The sequence below is a fragment of the Myripristis murdjan genome, chromosome 18 (assembly GCF_902150065.1).
Source record: "Myripristis murdjan chromosome 18, fMyrMur1.1, whole genome shotgun sequence".
NCBI lineage: Eukaryota > Metazoa > Chordata > Actinopteri > Holocentriformes > Holocentridae > Myripristis > Myripristis murdjan.
In genome coordinates, this window is record NC_043997.1 from 24,311,004 (window position 1) to 24,328,271 (window position 17,268).

At 43.0% G+C, this 17,268-nt stretch overlaps 1 protein-coding gene across 1 annotated transcript in view; it reads right to left on the reverse strand.

The window, feature by feature from the left end:
- Nucleotides 1–1,691: 1,691 nt before the first annotated feature.
- nrxn2b (neurexin 2b) overlaps nt 1,692–17,268 on the reverse strand; it is an 801,338-nt gene continuing 785,761 nt past the window's right edge. Inside the window, exons 20-21 of the mRNA XM_030076071.1 lie at nt 15,637–15,715; nt 1,692–4,986 (exon numbers count right to left, since the gene is read on the reverse strand). Of these exons, the coding sequence (XP_029931931.1) occupies nt 4,097–4,986; nt 15,637–15,715 (969 nt within the window). The 3' untranslated portion in view covers nt 1,692–4,096. The remainder of the gene's footprint in view (nt 4,987–15,636; nt 15,716–17,268) is intronic.

Sequence of the window (17,268 nt, forward strand, 5' to 3'; positions counted from 1 at the left end):
CTCCTGACTAAACATCTCGGTGTGTGTGAAGATAAAGAAAAAAAAAAAAAAAAAAAAAAAAAAAAGCACATAGATGGCTCACTAAATGAGCGGCCATGATGTAAAAGCAGCAGCTCTGCTATCACAGGACTGATAAAAATACTGGCAGTAAACACATGAATATCACCAGCAGCTCACAGGTGGCCCGGCTCTTCAGGAAACAGTCCTTCAACCAGACAACCTCGGCTAAAGCCACCGTGAAAACAGCTGTCTGCCCCGCTGAAGTGTCCTTGAGCAACACACTTCATCCTTATCAGCAGGGGTGCTTGTTTAAAGTGGCGTTCCTGTGTCTTATGCAACTGCAATGAATTACAAAAGAGCTCATGAACACGGTTTGCTGCTTGTTTGCCTTGTGAAGCCGGTGCAGTGGTGGCTGAATGAAAGTTGTTTGCTTACTGTAGCAGACTATCAATAAAATATCATATCCTGTCTTTAATGTACAACTCTGTGGGGTTTCTAATGAATCTTGCATTCCTCATGACCCAATTTACTTCTTCATTACAACAAATAATTGGTCTCTACATAAAAAGTTGAGGAGACACAACCCTCAGTTTTCTTTTTGGGAGTAATTCAACACTAAATCACATTCAGCAGAATACCTCTGCTACACTGCCCTCTAGGGGCTGAAACTTTCAGTCATGTTCATTTTTAATAGCTGTAAATCGCTCAGTACCTGACTGGATGTGGCCAGAAGTGCAACATCCTGGCTGTTTGAATTTCAGCCGCTAGAGGGCGCTGCAGCAGAAGCTGTATGCTGGTGTTGAGCTACTCTTCTAATTCTGAAGGTAACGTTTTAAAATGCTGGGCTGGAGAGTTACCAGGGCGTCCACATGGCCTGGACTGCCAATCCACAATACTCCGTTTGCATCTCTCCATTCACTTCTACAGTGTCAAAACAACCCCAAAATAACACTTTGAGTACATAAACAAATACAAACAAAATGGATTATGCCAATATAAAAAACAACAAGTCCCGGTACCCATTTTTCTTCATGTAATTACAATTATTTGTGAAAGTACTATCAACTTGTTTCCTCCTGGCACACGGTTACTATGCACGAGCTCCTCACAGACACTAGCTGGTGGATCTACTTTCCAATGCAGACAGGAAAATAATAAGAAAAGAGAAAAAAAATGGGAACCGGGTCTTGTTGTCTTTTATATTGACAAAATCCTCTTTGTTGCGCTTGTTTATGTGTTAAAACTGTTATTTTGGGGCTGGTTTTGTTTTGCTGTGGATGTGAATGGAAACACAGAAATATGGTATTGTGAATTAACAGCTCAGAGAAGCGCAGAGCAGCTAATGAGGATATTTCACCACCATGTTGAACTCATATGATGCCCAGGGAACTATACAACCCCACACACCCAAAAGATCAATTTTGTTTGAATACTTTTACAAACATCATATGAATTACAAACCCACTGTGGGGTTCACAGCCCTGCATTTCTTCACGATGTAAACAGTCTAATAGGAACCTGTTGACTGTTTCCGCAACAAACGGATATTTTGAAATTTACTTTCTTGTGTTTTTCTCCATTCTCCATACACCAGCTGAGATAAAACAATGACCGCAAGACCTTTCTAGAAATTATACTCCTGATTATCGGGCTGGAAAAGACACCATGAACAGACCACGCAACGCAGGAAGTAAGAAGTATATAACCAAGTGTATTCCCTCTGTTAATGTACACATATTTAGAGTCATCTCACTGGAACACTTTACAATAACATTTAGAAAGAACAGGAAGATACTGGGAGGAGTATGCTTGGAATGGAGAGAGAGAGAGAGAGAAAACAGAAACCGGACGAAGCCGGCAGGAAAGTGAACTGAATGGAGCCTGCCAACTGACGCGGCCGCCATCTTGTCTCTATCAGAGGACAGGAATAGATATAAAACGATAAAAAACAGGAGATGGAGGATGGGTAAAGCCTGCTTTCTGAACAGGTTATGGGGACATACAATCTGCCATACTGAGAAAAAGGAACGGACAAAAAAATGGTCGGGGATGATGGATGGAGGATGAGAAAAAGCAGAGTAACTTTCCTCTGATGGAAAACGAAAAAAAAAAAAAAAGATGGTTTCATGTTGATAACCCAAATCACATTTGCTCAATTACCAAAAAAAAAAAAAAAAAAAAAAGGAACATAGAAATTTCAATTTCCCAGAATCAATTACCATAGTCATTTTTTTCTCCAAACAGGAATGATAGTAGGGAAACACATTTCTCTTAGTAATGGGATGAGAGTCAAATATTTAGACATTTCACAAACTTTTTTTCAGGATTTTTCTTTTCTTTTCATCATACAGTTTTCTTTTTTTTTAATAGAGTTGAGAAAATTGGAATACTAGAGTTCTGTTGTACATCTTCCAGGGAACTGCCGTTCGCCTTGTTTTTGTGTTCTTTCCACAAAAGTTTGCCCACTGGCTGCCATCAGTCCATGTCAGGCTCGAGAGAGAGGGGGGGGGGCGAAAGACACAGTCGCTTTCTCAGATGCAAGGTATCCCTCTCCACAGTGGAACTCCAGCAAAAATGAATTCGGAATTTCCCTAAAGTGTCTGTCATTTCTCTGGAGAAAATAGTAAAATAAACCAAAACCGAAACAGCAAACTGAAAACCTCTCTGTCTCACATTGTTGCTTTACCTGTACCACCAAAGTGACTGCAGCAAGGCCGTGGAGCAGCCGCACTGTCCATGAGAGGGCTGGCTGGACGTCTGGGGATGGGACGTTTTTTTTTGTGGGGTGAAACCGGTCTCATGTCAAAAATCCTCATGTCCATCTTCGCTGCCCACTGATGCGCGCACATTCAGTGAATTCTCACTTTTAGCACTCGCTCACGATTAGGTCCATAGGTTTCTGCAATGTCTATACATATATTTATATTTATATAGAACAGAGTTCGTCTTGTTTGCTGGAGGTTTTTTCTGTTTTTCGGTGATTAGTAACTGTAAGGATGTGACACAGTTTCTCTGCGGACCTCGCAGCCCCGGAAACACATGACACACATCTGCTGGAACAAAAGGACGACCAAGGGGGTTTGTTTTTTTTTTTTTGGCCTCGAGAAGGTTTTTTTGGCGGGCTAAACGTACAAGTTAGCATCCGTTCGGGTTCCGGAGCGGTGGTATCTCACATGGTTTGCTACGTTGTTTATCATCGTCAATCGTCATCGTCGTATATTTTTGTTTGTTTTTTTTTTTTTAAATTCCACAGAAAGAAAAACAGTTTGTATCTCTTTTTCGTAAATGAATACTACATGCTTGGAAACACAGCAGAGTTTATGTTGCATCGGCTGCTGAGCACCGTAAGACAAAGGAGAGAAACAGAGCGCACGAGCGAATGAGAGGGAGAGAGAGAGAGAGAGAGAGAGAGACCTGACGAGAGGCGAGAGACTGGAGATATTGAATACTTACAGAGGCTGGGGGGGGGGAGGTGGATTTGACACAGTGTTTCTGTAAGTTGGCAGTATATTGATTTTACAGAGGGGTGTCAAGTCACTAATTCAACCCTAGTACGAAAAGAGAGTGTTCATACTGTCTAAGGTGACGGCTTACACCACAAACTAGCCTCGGAAAGATGTACAGACCTTCACTCAAATACTGATGGTGGCGCTTTCCTACAGTACCTCGGGACATTTAATCACCTGCCATACGGTAACCCATAAATCACTGCTTTATCAGTATTTAGTACAAGGTTGTTGGCACGGTATGAGTTTCAACTGAGCGCGGTGTAATAGCCTTCTTTTATATCAGCACCATGCTTAACGTGCACCAAGTCAAATCAATCAAAGCCACTGCTGAATGCTGTAAACAGAAATTTGACGTGAATAGTTGAGGGTTACCTTGCCATCTTGACTGCTGCCTCCCTCAACAAAAATGGCCGTCCAGCGATACTGTTTGAAATGATGTTATGCTAGCCTTTTCTGCTTATACTGCCTTTCCTCTCTCACCATCTCTCTCTCTCTTTCCCCAACCTCTCTCTCTCTCTCCATCTCTTCTCTCTTTCCTCCTCTAAGCGCATCTGCTGTCTGTCTCGGTGTGTCACGGCGGCTCTCCCTCAGACGTAGTACTCCTTGTCTTTGTTCTTCTTGTTCTTGGTGACCGTCTTGGCAGTGCTGGGCTGTTTCTCCTTCACCAGGGCTCCGTTGTTCTGCGTGGCCGAGTTGCTGATGTAGTTGCGGCTCTGGTCCACCTGGTAGGAGCCCTCGTCGCGGTTGCGGTACTTGTACATGGCGTAGAGCAGGATGAGGATGCAGAGGGCGGCGGCGGCCACGATGCCCACCACCATGCCCGTGGTGCTGCTGGACTGCTGCACCTCCACGGCGCCGGGCAGGCCTCTCTCGGGGGACGTGGGGTCTGGGGTGGGCACATGGGGGAAATTAGGGGGGTAGGTTATTCCCGGGACTCGGCGGTGGCCGGGGTCGGAGGAGGGGTGGGCCGGCGGCAGCAGCACTTGGTCCCGGGTGTTCATTTTCCCGGCGGGGATGTTGTTGCTGCTGCTGCTGCCACCGGCGGCCGGCTTGAGGCGCGGGCTGAGCTGGTCGGGGTTGGCCGTGGGGGTGGAGGAGAGAGGCGGGCGGTGGGAGTTGGGGAAGCGGGAGAAGTGGCGGTCCGGGGGGTTCTGGACGCCACCCTCCACGGCCGGGGGAGGAGGGAGGACAGTCCTGTCGGTGACCAGGGGGGAGTTTTTGTAATAGTCCTCGTCATCCGACTCGGTCATCTCCCCCGAGCCGTACGCCGACACCTCGATGGTCTCCTCGCAATCCTCCTGGTCCAGGGGGCAGGGGGGCCGGCCGTTGGGCAAGGGGAGGGACTCTTTGGTGGTTTCAAGCAGGGTGAGGAAGGGGCGGTAGGTGGTGGGGGGTGGGGGGATTACTGGGTAGCGGGTGGCGATGGACGGGGGGTCTAGGGAGTCCACCGTTATAATGGGCAACACTAATTCACCTCCTAGGACAAGAAAGAGACAACGGAGGGAAAAGAGCGTTAGGGACCGCCTGAGAGAGAGCACCCTCCAGACCAAAAGAAAAGCAACAACAGTTCAAATGAATACAGCAACACCAGTATTAGAACAGCACTAAAACTTAACATGAGGTTAGTTCTAAAAGTTAGTTTAAGTTTAGTTAGTCTTTTCTTTTCTATTTAAAAAGTTAATATGCTGACTAGCTTGCCAACTGGAATAAAATACAAGTTGCTGTATGAAAACATTCTATCTCATACCTACAGCATTCTGGCTCTGCTCTGACTGATCACCCTGCGCTAGACTGCATAAGCCTACATGGGATACTATTATTTCACTAGTAAAACAAGATAAAAGTAGACTATAAATTACACTGAACAGCTTACATCTACACAGTCTATTCTTCACTGACAACTTTCCTATGCTTGCCTATGCTGACTACGCTAACGCTCAGATGTTTCTGCTGTGATTGGGTAAATAAGATATAGCAAACCACGAGGTTCAGGTCACTTACATCAACAAATTGGCCGCATGATTTTTGCATGAAAAAAAAATTACAAAAAGAAAGCTGTGTAAGATTGTTCTCGGATAGTGATAAACAACTTTCCCCCCCTTCTTTTATTTTTTTTTCTCCTCCTCCTCCTCTGTTCTCTTTCTTTTCTTGGGTGAAAAATAATCATAATATTAAAAAATATATATCCTTGAATTATTCATTGTGTTTTTTTTTTTTTTCAGTTTCTCATGAAGAATGAGCCCAATCCTATTTTCCCCCTTTGGGCATGGTGATTTCTATGGCTCATTTATAATTAGCTTAATCTGTATGCTAACCCTTAGGAGCGGCTGCAGGAAACTGATGCCCCTCATTTCTACCCCAAAACTCACTACACACTAAATTGAGAGACAGAATATCAAATCCTAATGCTCCCTCTCTTAGATGGATTCCCGATGCCCAACCCCCTCCCAAAAGCCATAGATAAACATGGGGCACATTTCTTTTCAAACATCAACCAACAGAAATGGTAAGCCATTACAGAATAACCTTAATGAGCTATAATTTCTTCTCAGGCTTTTGTTGTGCGAGCTGATTTTTGCCCCCTGTGAAATGAACACCCAAATTACATAAACATTAGCGGGTGTTATAATAACGTAATTTGAAATAAGTGCCACTGACTCATTGCTCATTCACTGCTGATCATTCTATCAGGAATTGAAAGCCCAATTGGGGTCAACTGTCAGACATAATAGGAATATGTTACAAATACATAGCACAATATCAGTCACAGACAGTCTGTTTATATGTTACATTTCACTTCATCATAACAATTTCCTGATCTCTTTGGCAGCTGTGTAAGGGTCACAATCAAGGAAACAATTGAAAAACATAGAAGGGTAGGAATTTGAATGATTACGGCACATCTTAAGAGGGGAAAAAAGGGAAGGTAACAGCAAAATATGACCAAAGAAATGCCAATATCACCAGCATAAAATCATGACTCTGGCTCTTTGTTCATTTGATGAGGTAAATCAGAGTGACTCAGTGGGAGAGGGATTGGATCAAGCAATTTGGGAATGACATAGGAAGTATAAAGGGAGGTGTCAGGATTATAAGGCTTCCCCGGTGGCCTTTATTCAGCTCAGTGACGCTCAAGCCCCCAGCCCCTCAGCGATACAACCATACATTTTCACTCAAAGAATGTCAAAAGGGCTTTGTTACAGAGGGAGATGCATTGAGTAAACAAAGCCTCTAAATACATCAGCAAGTAACAATACACTTCACAGAAAACAGGCCTTGAAATGAAGCAAAAAAGTGAGAGCTGCAACGGGAAAAAAAAGTTAGTCATTCTTCAACCCTTCTCTTAACTTCTTACTTCGGTACCACTGCTGGAAAGGTCTAGTTTCCATGGCAATGCTCAAGTTATTTCTCTCTCTCTCTCTCTCTCTTTTTTTTCTCTTTCTCTCTTTTTTCGTCTTTCTGTGTTTGAGGGTTGCGTTTCACCTTGAAGACTGAGAGGACAGCCGAGTGTGGTGGCACATTTGAGGAACAAAGAAGATCTGCATGAATTAGGATTTTAGGAAGTCGCGGCGTTCAAAAAAAAAAAAAAAAAAAATCTTTGGTTTAGCAGAATGACTTGTCAAAGTCACAGAAGGGAAGGTAGGGGGAAAAAAGTACAGTTTCCTGGACCTCACAGATAGCTCCTCAGAGACACAGTATGTTCATGTGACTGAGGAAATGATAATGCCGCTATCTTTACCACACCATCTGTCCGTATGCTGCCAATGCAATTTGGAGCGCGTCTACCTGCTGCTCGGTGTGCAGTCTGCACGTCACCGAGGAGCGGCCTGCGCTTCCCGCGTGCCCCAATTACACTGCATGCGCCTCATATTGCAAATGGATGGTGAAATACCTCCGGTCTTGTTGCAGTAAATGCATTTGTGAGCCTCACAGATTCTGGCACATTGAGTTTTAATAACCAAGCCAAATCCAAGCTACTTATTGTTGAGGCATTTCACTTGTGTTTAGCAGTGGGGCAGCTCAACGTGCCCTCACGTCGTACCCAATGTACCTGACACTGTTATAATGCCACCGCTTTAAGACGCCATGTGCCACGAGCAGCGGCTGTGCAATGTTGCATAAAAGCTCTTGGAAAAAAGGGACAGGGGTGTACCTTTTTAAAAGCCTGCTTGACAGAATGCTGCATTTGCTGGATTTAGATAGACTCCTCTTATTCTTGTTTACGCATTGTTGTAACTCTTAACATTCAGAGTGGATAAATGTGCAAAAGTCTTTGAAGTGAAAAGAACCACTCCCCCAAATCCTGCCATCATCGCTCTCTGCTCGGCCCTCAGCGGCAACAAGAGCCAAAGCCTGGAAGCCTTGTGGCAATGTGTTGCTAGACTTCAAGGCAGTGGCTATTGGAAAAATAATGAATCTCAGCCCTCATACACAGAGCGAGTAACACCTCGGCGCTCTAACCAGTTATCAAACGGACCATCTTTTCATTTCCTTTTGTGTGACCTAAGGCACCCGCAGCTTAAACCAATCAAAAACTTCATTCCCTTGTCCCAATGACTGTACCCGCTTTCCTCCGTATGCAGAACTGATTGTTCACAGGTTGGTTTGCGTACGTGCTGTGAAAGTTTTTTACCGTTGGCAGGGAAAAAAAAGAAAAAAAGGAGCATACTGGAGTGTCACATTTTTTTTTTTCGTTCACTGAAAGCTGCCAAGAACCGAAGACGGATGTAAAATTAAAAGATGCCTGGCTCACATCTGATGGATGGTGACAGGCAGGAGGAGACCAAGTTCAATATCAACTCATAAGAGTGCAATATATCATGGCAGGGTAAAAAATTATATTTAAACAGCTTTGGAAGCTATTTGTGTAGTGATATTAGGACGATATTTGAGTACCAGTTTCTCAAAATAATGCACCTAGTAGCATGTATGGATGACTACAGACGCCATCTGAAAATTTCAGGTTGATGCTGGGTTTTATGGCGGCTGCCGTTTGCTGGGTACCCACACACAATATTGACTCAGGCTGTGGTTTATTCAGCAATGTTTCAACCAAGACTCGCACTGACTAAGACCAGTTTTGTCGATACTGTGAGCATCCTTTTTTGTCCAATCATTTACCAGTTCAAACCAGAGAGAGCGAAAGATGTTCAACTGGACTGATTGAGTTTGACTCCCATCGATTTGAACAGCTGATGCAGTGGAACCATGCTTAGCCCACATGATGAAATTCTCCTTTATCTTTACCCACACTCCACTCCACGGGGCTGTCGGTATGAGTCACAGCCCTCTATTTACTCAAAATGAGAACAGGGCAGATGGATACTGATGCATCTATGTCGGTCTCCTGACAAACATAGTTATTCTGCTGATCACGTTGCCTCGCTCACATCCATTTGAAATATTTAGAGCAAAAAGGTTGCTTGGAGTTTGAGCATTCTATAATTCAGCTTTGATTAGAGTGTAGATGGAAAACACAGCAGCGTGTCCGAGCATAATATATTCTCCCTTTTTCCTGGCTTGCTTTTAATTCATGCCACAATAGGTACAATTACAGCCTTATCATCTGTTAAAAGGAGAAAAAAAATGTTTTTTTAAATACTTGTGACTTAATAAAATGTTTCCAAGTGCTGCATTTACTGTTGCTGGCCTCGGGCAAAGTGATTTATTTTGACACTAATGGATGATGCCCTGCTCATAACATGTGTCACTACCGGCTGTGGGGAGAGCCGCCTCTTTGCGTCTCACTGGCAACTAGAAAAGGAGCTCACAAATTCATTTAGGTTTGTTTTTCTGGCCAGCCTCGTGTTTCTACCTCAGCATAGTATATAAAGCTGCGGTTCTCAACTGGTGGGTCGCGGTCCAGAAGTGGACCCCAGGTCAGTTTTGAGTGGACCATGGGCATGTGGGTTTATTTTGCACCCCCAAACAAATGAATCAAAACAAAAAAAATTAATAATAAAAAAAAAAACCTTTTATAATACCAATGTGATGCTAAAGCGTTAAAACTAATTTTAATAAAAATAGAAAATAAAAAAATTAAAATAAAATAAAACCATAAAAATAACATTAAATTAAAATAAAAAATATGTAAACTGTAAAAAAATATAGAAATTTAATATAGGTAAAAATAGACACAAAAATGCATGATACTTTAAAATATTTAAGAATCTCTATGTTAGCCTATGAAATTGGACATTAAAAAAAAGAGATTTGTTTTAGTATTTGAACACTTATGCTCAGTGTTTATACAAGCGTCTGCGGCTGTCAACAAAACTGGCCAAAGCAGCAAATTTAAAATATTTTTGGAAAGAAATAAAGGGAATTTCATTTAGCTTTAGGGAGTAAACAGTGCATGAAAGCACTGTGGATTACTGCATGTTTCATTTGGCACAATCAAACTGAATGGCTCTAAATGCCTAAGGACGAATGTGGACCCTGAGGCTAGACCAGCGGAGAACCACGAGGTCCTCAGGCTGTGAGGAGGAGACGAGGCAAGGAAGTCAGCACTGTGCGCCTCCACCTGCGGAGTCGACTGCCCCAGCAGCTCCCTGCTGTTCACATTTACCCCGTCTGGAGCAGCTGATGGTCTCTGTCTTTTTCAAAATGCTTTTCCTTACGCTGTTTTTTGTTCTGCTGCAGTGCTGAGTCCAAGCAACTTCACCCTCCTCTTGTCTGCCTCAGTTTTTCCTTGGAGTATATTTGCTGAATTAAAAGGTCTTTCTCCCCAAACAAACAAACACAGAGCTGCGTGACTCTTGTGAAAAAGTGTAAAAAAAAAAAAAAAAAAAAAAGAACAACAATCCGTGTTCCTCCAACATGCTCCCATGAGCTAGTAAAAAGTCTCATTAAGTAAATAAAAATTAAATAATTATAAACAAGACTTCACATGAGAGGGGAAAAAAAGCTGTGACAGGGAAATTTGTTTACAGTTCTTCACAGTTTGAGGCAGCAGCAGAAAGACGCCCCGCTGAGAAAGCAGCAGCTCGCCTGGTGATCCAGGAGTGCTGGAAAATAAGATCCCATCATCCATTGCTTTGTGGTAACGATAGTCGTTAATTATAATTTTGATATGATTTTCAACCGGGGATACATTATTAATACATTTTTTCATCTGCTCCATTTTTTCAAGGAGAGACAATCCAGTGGGTTATTTTTACTTTAAAGGATTCAAGAGTCCATCGCCCCATTTTAAGGCAAAACTGAACTTTGGTAGAGTGTTGTTATGGGCTGCGGATTCACAAAACTGTATTTCTATCTCTCCATTCACTTCCATTGTGAAACATCAGCTGTATCAGTAACACTTTCAGCACATAAAAAATTAACCAAAATGCTTATACAACTATAAAAAAACAAGAATTTGTCAAAGTGCTATCAGGTTGTTTATTCCTGGCGCAAGGTTACTATGTGGTAGTTTCCTGCAGACTTTACCTGCCGGATCTACTTTCCAATTCAGATAGGAAAAACAACAACAAAAGAGCCGTTTAATTTCCTCAAAAAAATAGGTACTGGGACTTGTTATTTTTTTAGGCATAATCTGATTTGCTCGCATTCATGTATGCACTAAAAAAAAAAAAAAAAAAAAGGATGTTTGTGACCCCAGAAGAAAAAAAAAATGTTATTTTGGGAGTTGTTTTGCTGCATTATGGAAGTCAATGTAGGAATGCAAATACATTATTGTGGATTAGCAGCCCGGGAGAGCACAGAGCAACTAATGAGGATATTTCACCAGCATGTGGACTTACATAATGTCTAGATTACTCCATCAAAGTAAAATTTTTGCTTTAAATTAAAATGCTTAACATGATTATGATAGTCATCATAATTCCTATTTTGCACGGTCAAACATGTTACATTTTTCTCACACAGTTTCTATTCTAAAGGATCTCAGATCTAGGCATAATGTTGAATGACTACTGAACTTACACCGTTGACGTAAAAAGAAAAAAAATCTCTCTGTCCAGTATTGGAGTTCTTTGGTCTCTTTTGGCGTGGTAGCCTGAAGATTTGGAAGACCTTAAGAGGCAAGACCCAAGTTCAAGCCCCTATGTCAGCAAGAATATGTCCAGTGGAATCCCTTTCGCCCTGTGGGGTGCTGGGTTGTACCTCCCCCTTACCTCCCTGTGGAGGGTGCCGAGCAAGACAAATCAATAAAGCATTGCACGGGGGAGAAAAAATGACACTTGAACCCCCTGACCGAAGTTAGTTTGATCACATGGCTACTCCGAGTCACATGGGGTGAAGGGCTCTGAGCTCCGTTCCCCATCTATCACTAGATCTCTCGGTTTTCACACCTCAACCTAAAAAGAACATTCGCAGGTTGCCTCTGTAGTGTGTCGTCTGATGAATTATTGAACTCCTCAAAGCTCTGATCTCGTCGGAGTAAAACCGATATAGCGCCTGCTACATCCTGGGACTGCTAAGTAGCTCGGAGGTATGCAAGAGAGAGAGAAAGAGGGAGAGAGACAGAGAGAGGGGAAGGAAGTGTGAGGCCGAGGTAGAGAGAAGACGGTGAAATATGGAGATTACATAGAGGAGAGATTTAATGAGCGCGGCTCATTGTTGGAGAGAGAGAAGAAGGTTGCTTTATCTAGAAGAGGGACGTGTAATATCTTGTGTAATTATGTGTTTGTGTGAATGCAGTTTGTGTACAAGCTTATAAATGAGTATACATCTAAAAGAGGGCGTGTGCAAGCTTAGATGCATACTTGCATGTCTGTGTGTACGTCTTTGTGTGCGTAAACTGCATGTGTACGAGTGCATTCTTTACATATGCATGTGTACAAGTGTGCATGTGTGCCTTTGTGTGTGTGTGTGTGTGTGTGTGTGTGTCACTTCCCCGGTGTATCTTCCATCTTTATAATCCGGGTCCTAAATTCGTAGGGCTTCTCCCTCTTCTGAGTGGGGCTCATTAAAAAAAGCCGGAGGATCCAAACCAAAGCTTGGTTGGGTGATGTAATTAAGGCTCAGTAACAAAGTCAAAGTTTAATTAGCCCAGTGGGAAAGGCAGGAGTCATTCATAGGAATGCCAGCACTCTTTCTCTCCCTCCCTCTCTGTAACTCTTCCCTTTCTCTGTTCCAAGCTTCCCTTCTCTGTCTCTCTTGAATCCTGCTGTCTCAAGCTCTTGCCTCTCTCTCTCCCCGGTTCTCCGTTCTGCTTTGAGCGCAAAGGGACGTGACACAAATCTCAATAAGGGTCAGTCCTTCAAAATGTAGTCACTCCAGCTCATGCTCATCTATTCCTTAGGTCTTTTTCCTCGGTCCTCCCTCCTTCTCTGCGTCTATGCACAGAGAAGAGCTATGTTGGCTGTATGGTCGATGTGAATTCACAGAAGTCACATCCCCTCCAGTTTAATGGAAATTCTGTGGCTACTCTTAACATTTCTTGTGCCTCCTGAAGGTAGCTCCATTCTTACATGTAATTGAAAACACTGGAAAATTGGTTGTATCGTACAATGCCTCTCTTTGTGGAGGAGTTATGGAGAGGGGGCCTTGTTTTGTGGACGGTATTCATTCCTCTGTCCTCGTCTGCAGTTTTCACCGAGGCTTATCCGACCCGGCTGGCTTGCCTCAATGGAACTCTTTTGGCATCTCTCTTGGCATCTGGTAGCTGTGATATGAAGTGTGTGTGCGTGTCTGCCTGTGTGCGTGTGGATGGCTGCAGAGAGAAAACTTTACACCCACAGAGTGAGAGAGGCAAGTGTCTGTCTGGAAAGGTGAGCATGTCTCCCGCTGTATGTGTGTGTTTGTGTGTGTGGGCATATGAGAGAGAGAGAGAGAGAGAGAGAGAGAGAGAGAGAGAGAGAGGGAGACAGAGAGAGAGTTGCTGTTCTCCCCTGGGAGATTAAGCCTGGGCATAGCATCCACCAAAAAACTCTCATTTCTTCTTTTGATAAGAAGGGAATTGAGTCTCTATTTCGGTCCCTGCCACCTACAGAGAAAACGCGGGAGAATGCCGCGCTTGAGTTTCTCAACACAGGTTCAGATCAGTTTCTCCGCGCACAAACATACCAATTGGTATAATCTCCAACCATTTACAGTCTAACATTCCATTCACGCCACTAAGCCCCGTTCCTAATAGCTTTTTGATTTGAAACGGTAAAAATATAGGATGGGGATGTGGGTTGCTTATGCCAAACATACACAAAATGGCAAAGTCCTTCCAAAATACACTTTGTTCTTTGATGGTTTCATGAAAGTTTGCTGTAGCCTGAGGACACTGGTGCACTGGTCTGGTGACATCATCTGTCTATCTAATGTCTTTCATTCCTTTTTTTTTCGTTGAATCTACAACCTATCCCAGTATTCTGTCTACCGGCGGCTCCCAGCGACCAGCTGGGATCCCTGAGGGGGCTCTAAAGGCACCCCCCCAAAAAACTAGGAAGAATTTCATGGTTATTTTAAAGGTGCACTATGGATATGGAATAAGCACATAATTTATCACTCAATCGAGCCAGTGATAAGAACAATGTAGACTCTACCACCAAATTTCATACTTATTTTTTTAATCCAATGGTCCAATGGTCGTCACTTCAATCGGCAGTGTATTTGCCATACTGCACCTTTAATCCCTGGAGGTTAGCATAGTAAGAGAAATGTATGAGGATGGCTCCTTTGATCGTAGGTTTCCCTCAGTGCATTGTTGTTATCGTTCCACTGTAGAGAGATATACGAGTCTGTATCAAAATTCTTATCAGACAGGACTCCTAAGGACAAAATGTCTTTAATTAGGGATGGAATGCAATCTGTGGAGGACGCTTATCTCTTGGTGAGTCATTGATATAAAAGTTGGTTAACTCTGGCCGTGTGGGTATTTAATTTAGAATGAGTTTGAATTGGTTTAGAATTAGTTTCACTCAATGTTTTTAAATCAAAAATGATAGGGCCGGAGGCAACATCTGGGATGTCGCAGTGTTTAAATCATTACTACGACTGTTACTTGCAGGAAACTTTACGGCGGGCCTTTACAACCCCTGGCACATGCAGGATTTATTTATTTTTTGAATTAAACATACACCATGTAATCCACTACACATCAGAAACATGGCAAAAAGAAAAATAATTAGACACTGCACAAAATAAACATAATTCTTACATCTGTTTTTAGTGTACTGGTAGTTATTCATGTATTGTCGTCTATGATGTATGTTGAAATGTGCCCTTCACACTTCTTAATCCTAGTGGGGCTTTTCTGGTTAAATAAATGTTAAATAAATACAATTTTAAAACTAATAAGAATTTAATTTTTTTTTTTACATGGTTCTTGGCAGTTCTCATGTGTTTGGCATGATTAATATAGCTCCCAACCAAAGAGACAGGAAGTAAAACTCCTGTGATCTCCTGACTTCAGTCATTTTCAGAACTCGCCCTGAAAAAACAAAGTGATTCCTCCACCAATCACAATGAGTCTCACATGTTTAGCAGGTTAATTGGGGGCCTGGGCTGGTTGTGCCATCTGTCTGCAATTAGATATCTATTCCTGTTTTATCAGGTAAACCAGTGCTTTCAAACACACCTCGCAGCTAATGAATTAGTTGCAAGGTGTGTTTGAAATCACTGGAGGGGGTCTGCTTACACCTGTTGCCACACAACTTGCTTGAGATTGTGATTGGTGGAGATAATCGCACCTCAGTGAACTGGTTCAGGACGACTTCTGAAAGCCATGAAATCACTGAAGGGGGGGCTTCAGCGTCCACCTCCCTACCTCATTGTCGAAACACAGTTTGACCTGCTGTTCACACTGACGGCGCCTCAGCCACCGGGCCTGCCAGGCTACAGCTGTGTGCTGCACAAAACAAGCTGCGTCTCCACGTTGAAACTGTCTTGCCTTGTTATAATTGGGGCAGGCGATTGGTGCAACAGCTGGACAAATGCCAGATACCTCCCCATCACGGCACTTGGCTGAGCACTTGATGGACCACGAGGCTGCGAGCTGCCTGCTGATTTGAAAGCCAATTAGATGGGGGTTGGAGGGTAAACATCTGGCCAATCAGAGCTGCATACGGAGGGTCATGGGGTCACAAAGCGTCATAAAAGTGGAGCAAAGGAGGATACTCTTTTTCTGAGGCTCTATTGGATTCGCTGACACCTGAATAATATGGACACAGAACCCCCTGAGTGGACTCACCATTTCCAGGCTCACACTCCTCCAAGTCTTCGTCATCGCTAGGACACTCAGCTGATGCTACCAATAGGTCATCCGTGTTCTGAAAGAGAAAAAAGATGGGGAGGAAGGAGAGCGAGACATAGTCAAGTCAAATTATTTTTGTATAAGGGGCTTTCAGCTGGAGTAACACCTTCCTACACGTTTTGTGTCCCTGAATGTATGACTTAAAGCCGTTTCACACCAGTGCGACACAAAATTGTGGCACGGATTTGCAGAATATCTGCGCACAAATTTTCCGCATGAAAAGTATACATGTTTTAGTGTTCCAATTCTGTTACTGCAAGACAAAAGATCTGCCCGGCTCTGCTCTCTCCTGCCTGTATGTCAAACAGATCAGCACACAGCCTACACACACTGCTACTGACAACCCTGTCAAAATACCATAGCAAATACCTGGATGCTGATGGGGGAGGAGAGCGGCCCCCTTCCGATTTGGTCCCATGTTCACACTGACATCAGTTGCACTGGTTGCTTTGCTAAATTAGCCTGATGGCTGTAGTTAGCCAGCTAACAGTTTGTGAAGGTTAACTGAGCTCACTCATGTGAAGCTACAACTAAGGATGTTTTGGAGTAGAGACTAAGGGACTAAAGATAAGAGAATAACCTGCACTTGGAAACAAATCTACCTTATCAGACCAAGCAGACTTTGATTTCGAACATTCTTGCACTGAACTGCAGCCACACGACAACAGCCTTTTTCAGTTGTCTGATTTTCTTGGCTGGTTGTTTTGTATTGAACAGCTTTGATTTTTATGTAGTAACCACAGCTTTGTCAGGGTACTTTATTGTATCTATGATTACTGTAGTCTTAACCATGGTACTACCACAAGTTTACGAGAGTTCTCTATGGTAAACATCTAACCATACAATGACCATGTTTTTCTTTTATTGTGTTTTATTGAAACTTTGATGAATTGGTAGTAATACTGTAGAAAGGCAGGGGTTAAATGATAGCAGAACCATGGGTCAGAAAGCATGGTTTTACTTAATTCTTGGTTTTTGTCTTTCCTGTTTCAACACATCCTCTAACAAGGGATCTATGAACCTTCCAAATCCATAATCTGTAATAATAAAAAATGTATACCATTTGCCCCCTTTTTTTTTTTTTTTTTTTTACATTTTATGTTAATTTTACTACAAGGACAACAAGTGATGATTTGTTATATGGGTTGGAATTGCTAGCTATCATTGCTATCATTGCTATGCATGCAATGCAATGGGGAGAAAAGTTAAGAGAGTGCTTATATAAGAGGTTGGCATTGGGGCTCTTCAGTTGGGGCCAGTCAAGACAGAGAAAGACAGCAAGGGCGGGGGGGAGGAGTTACAGAGTGTCAGCAAAGACATTTCTTTTATACATTTCATCCTTGTGATGCTGGAGACGGTAGATATGAAGTCAGTGTGTTAGTGCACGATTTAAAAGCACAATGGGTACAGTAGAGGGGTCTGGAGAGTAATACAGATTAAATCTGACAAGGTGGTTCCAACTGAGTTGCTGGGGGTTTGTTCGTCGCTGCTGGGTGACTCACGTAGCTGCATGTCTAGACACCCAAACCTCCCGTCCCCCTCCCCTAGCAGCTTCTCGGCCTCAGGTTA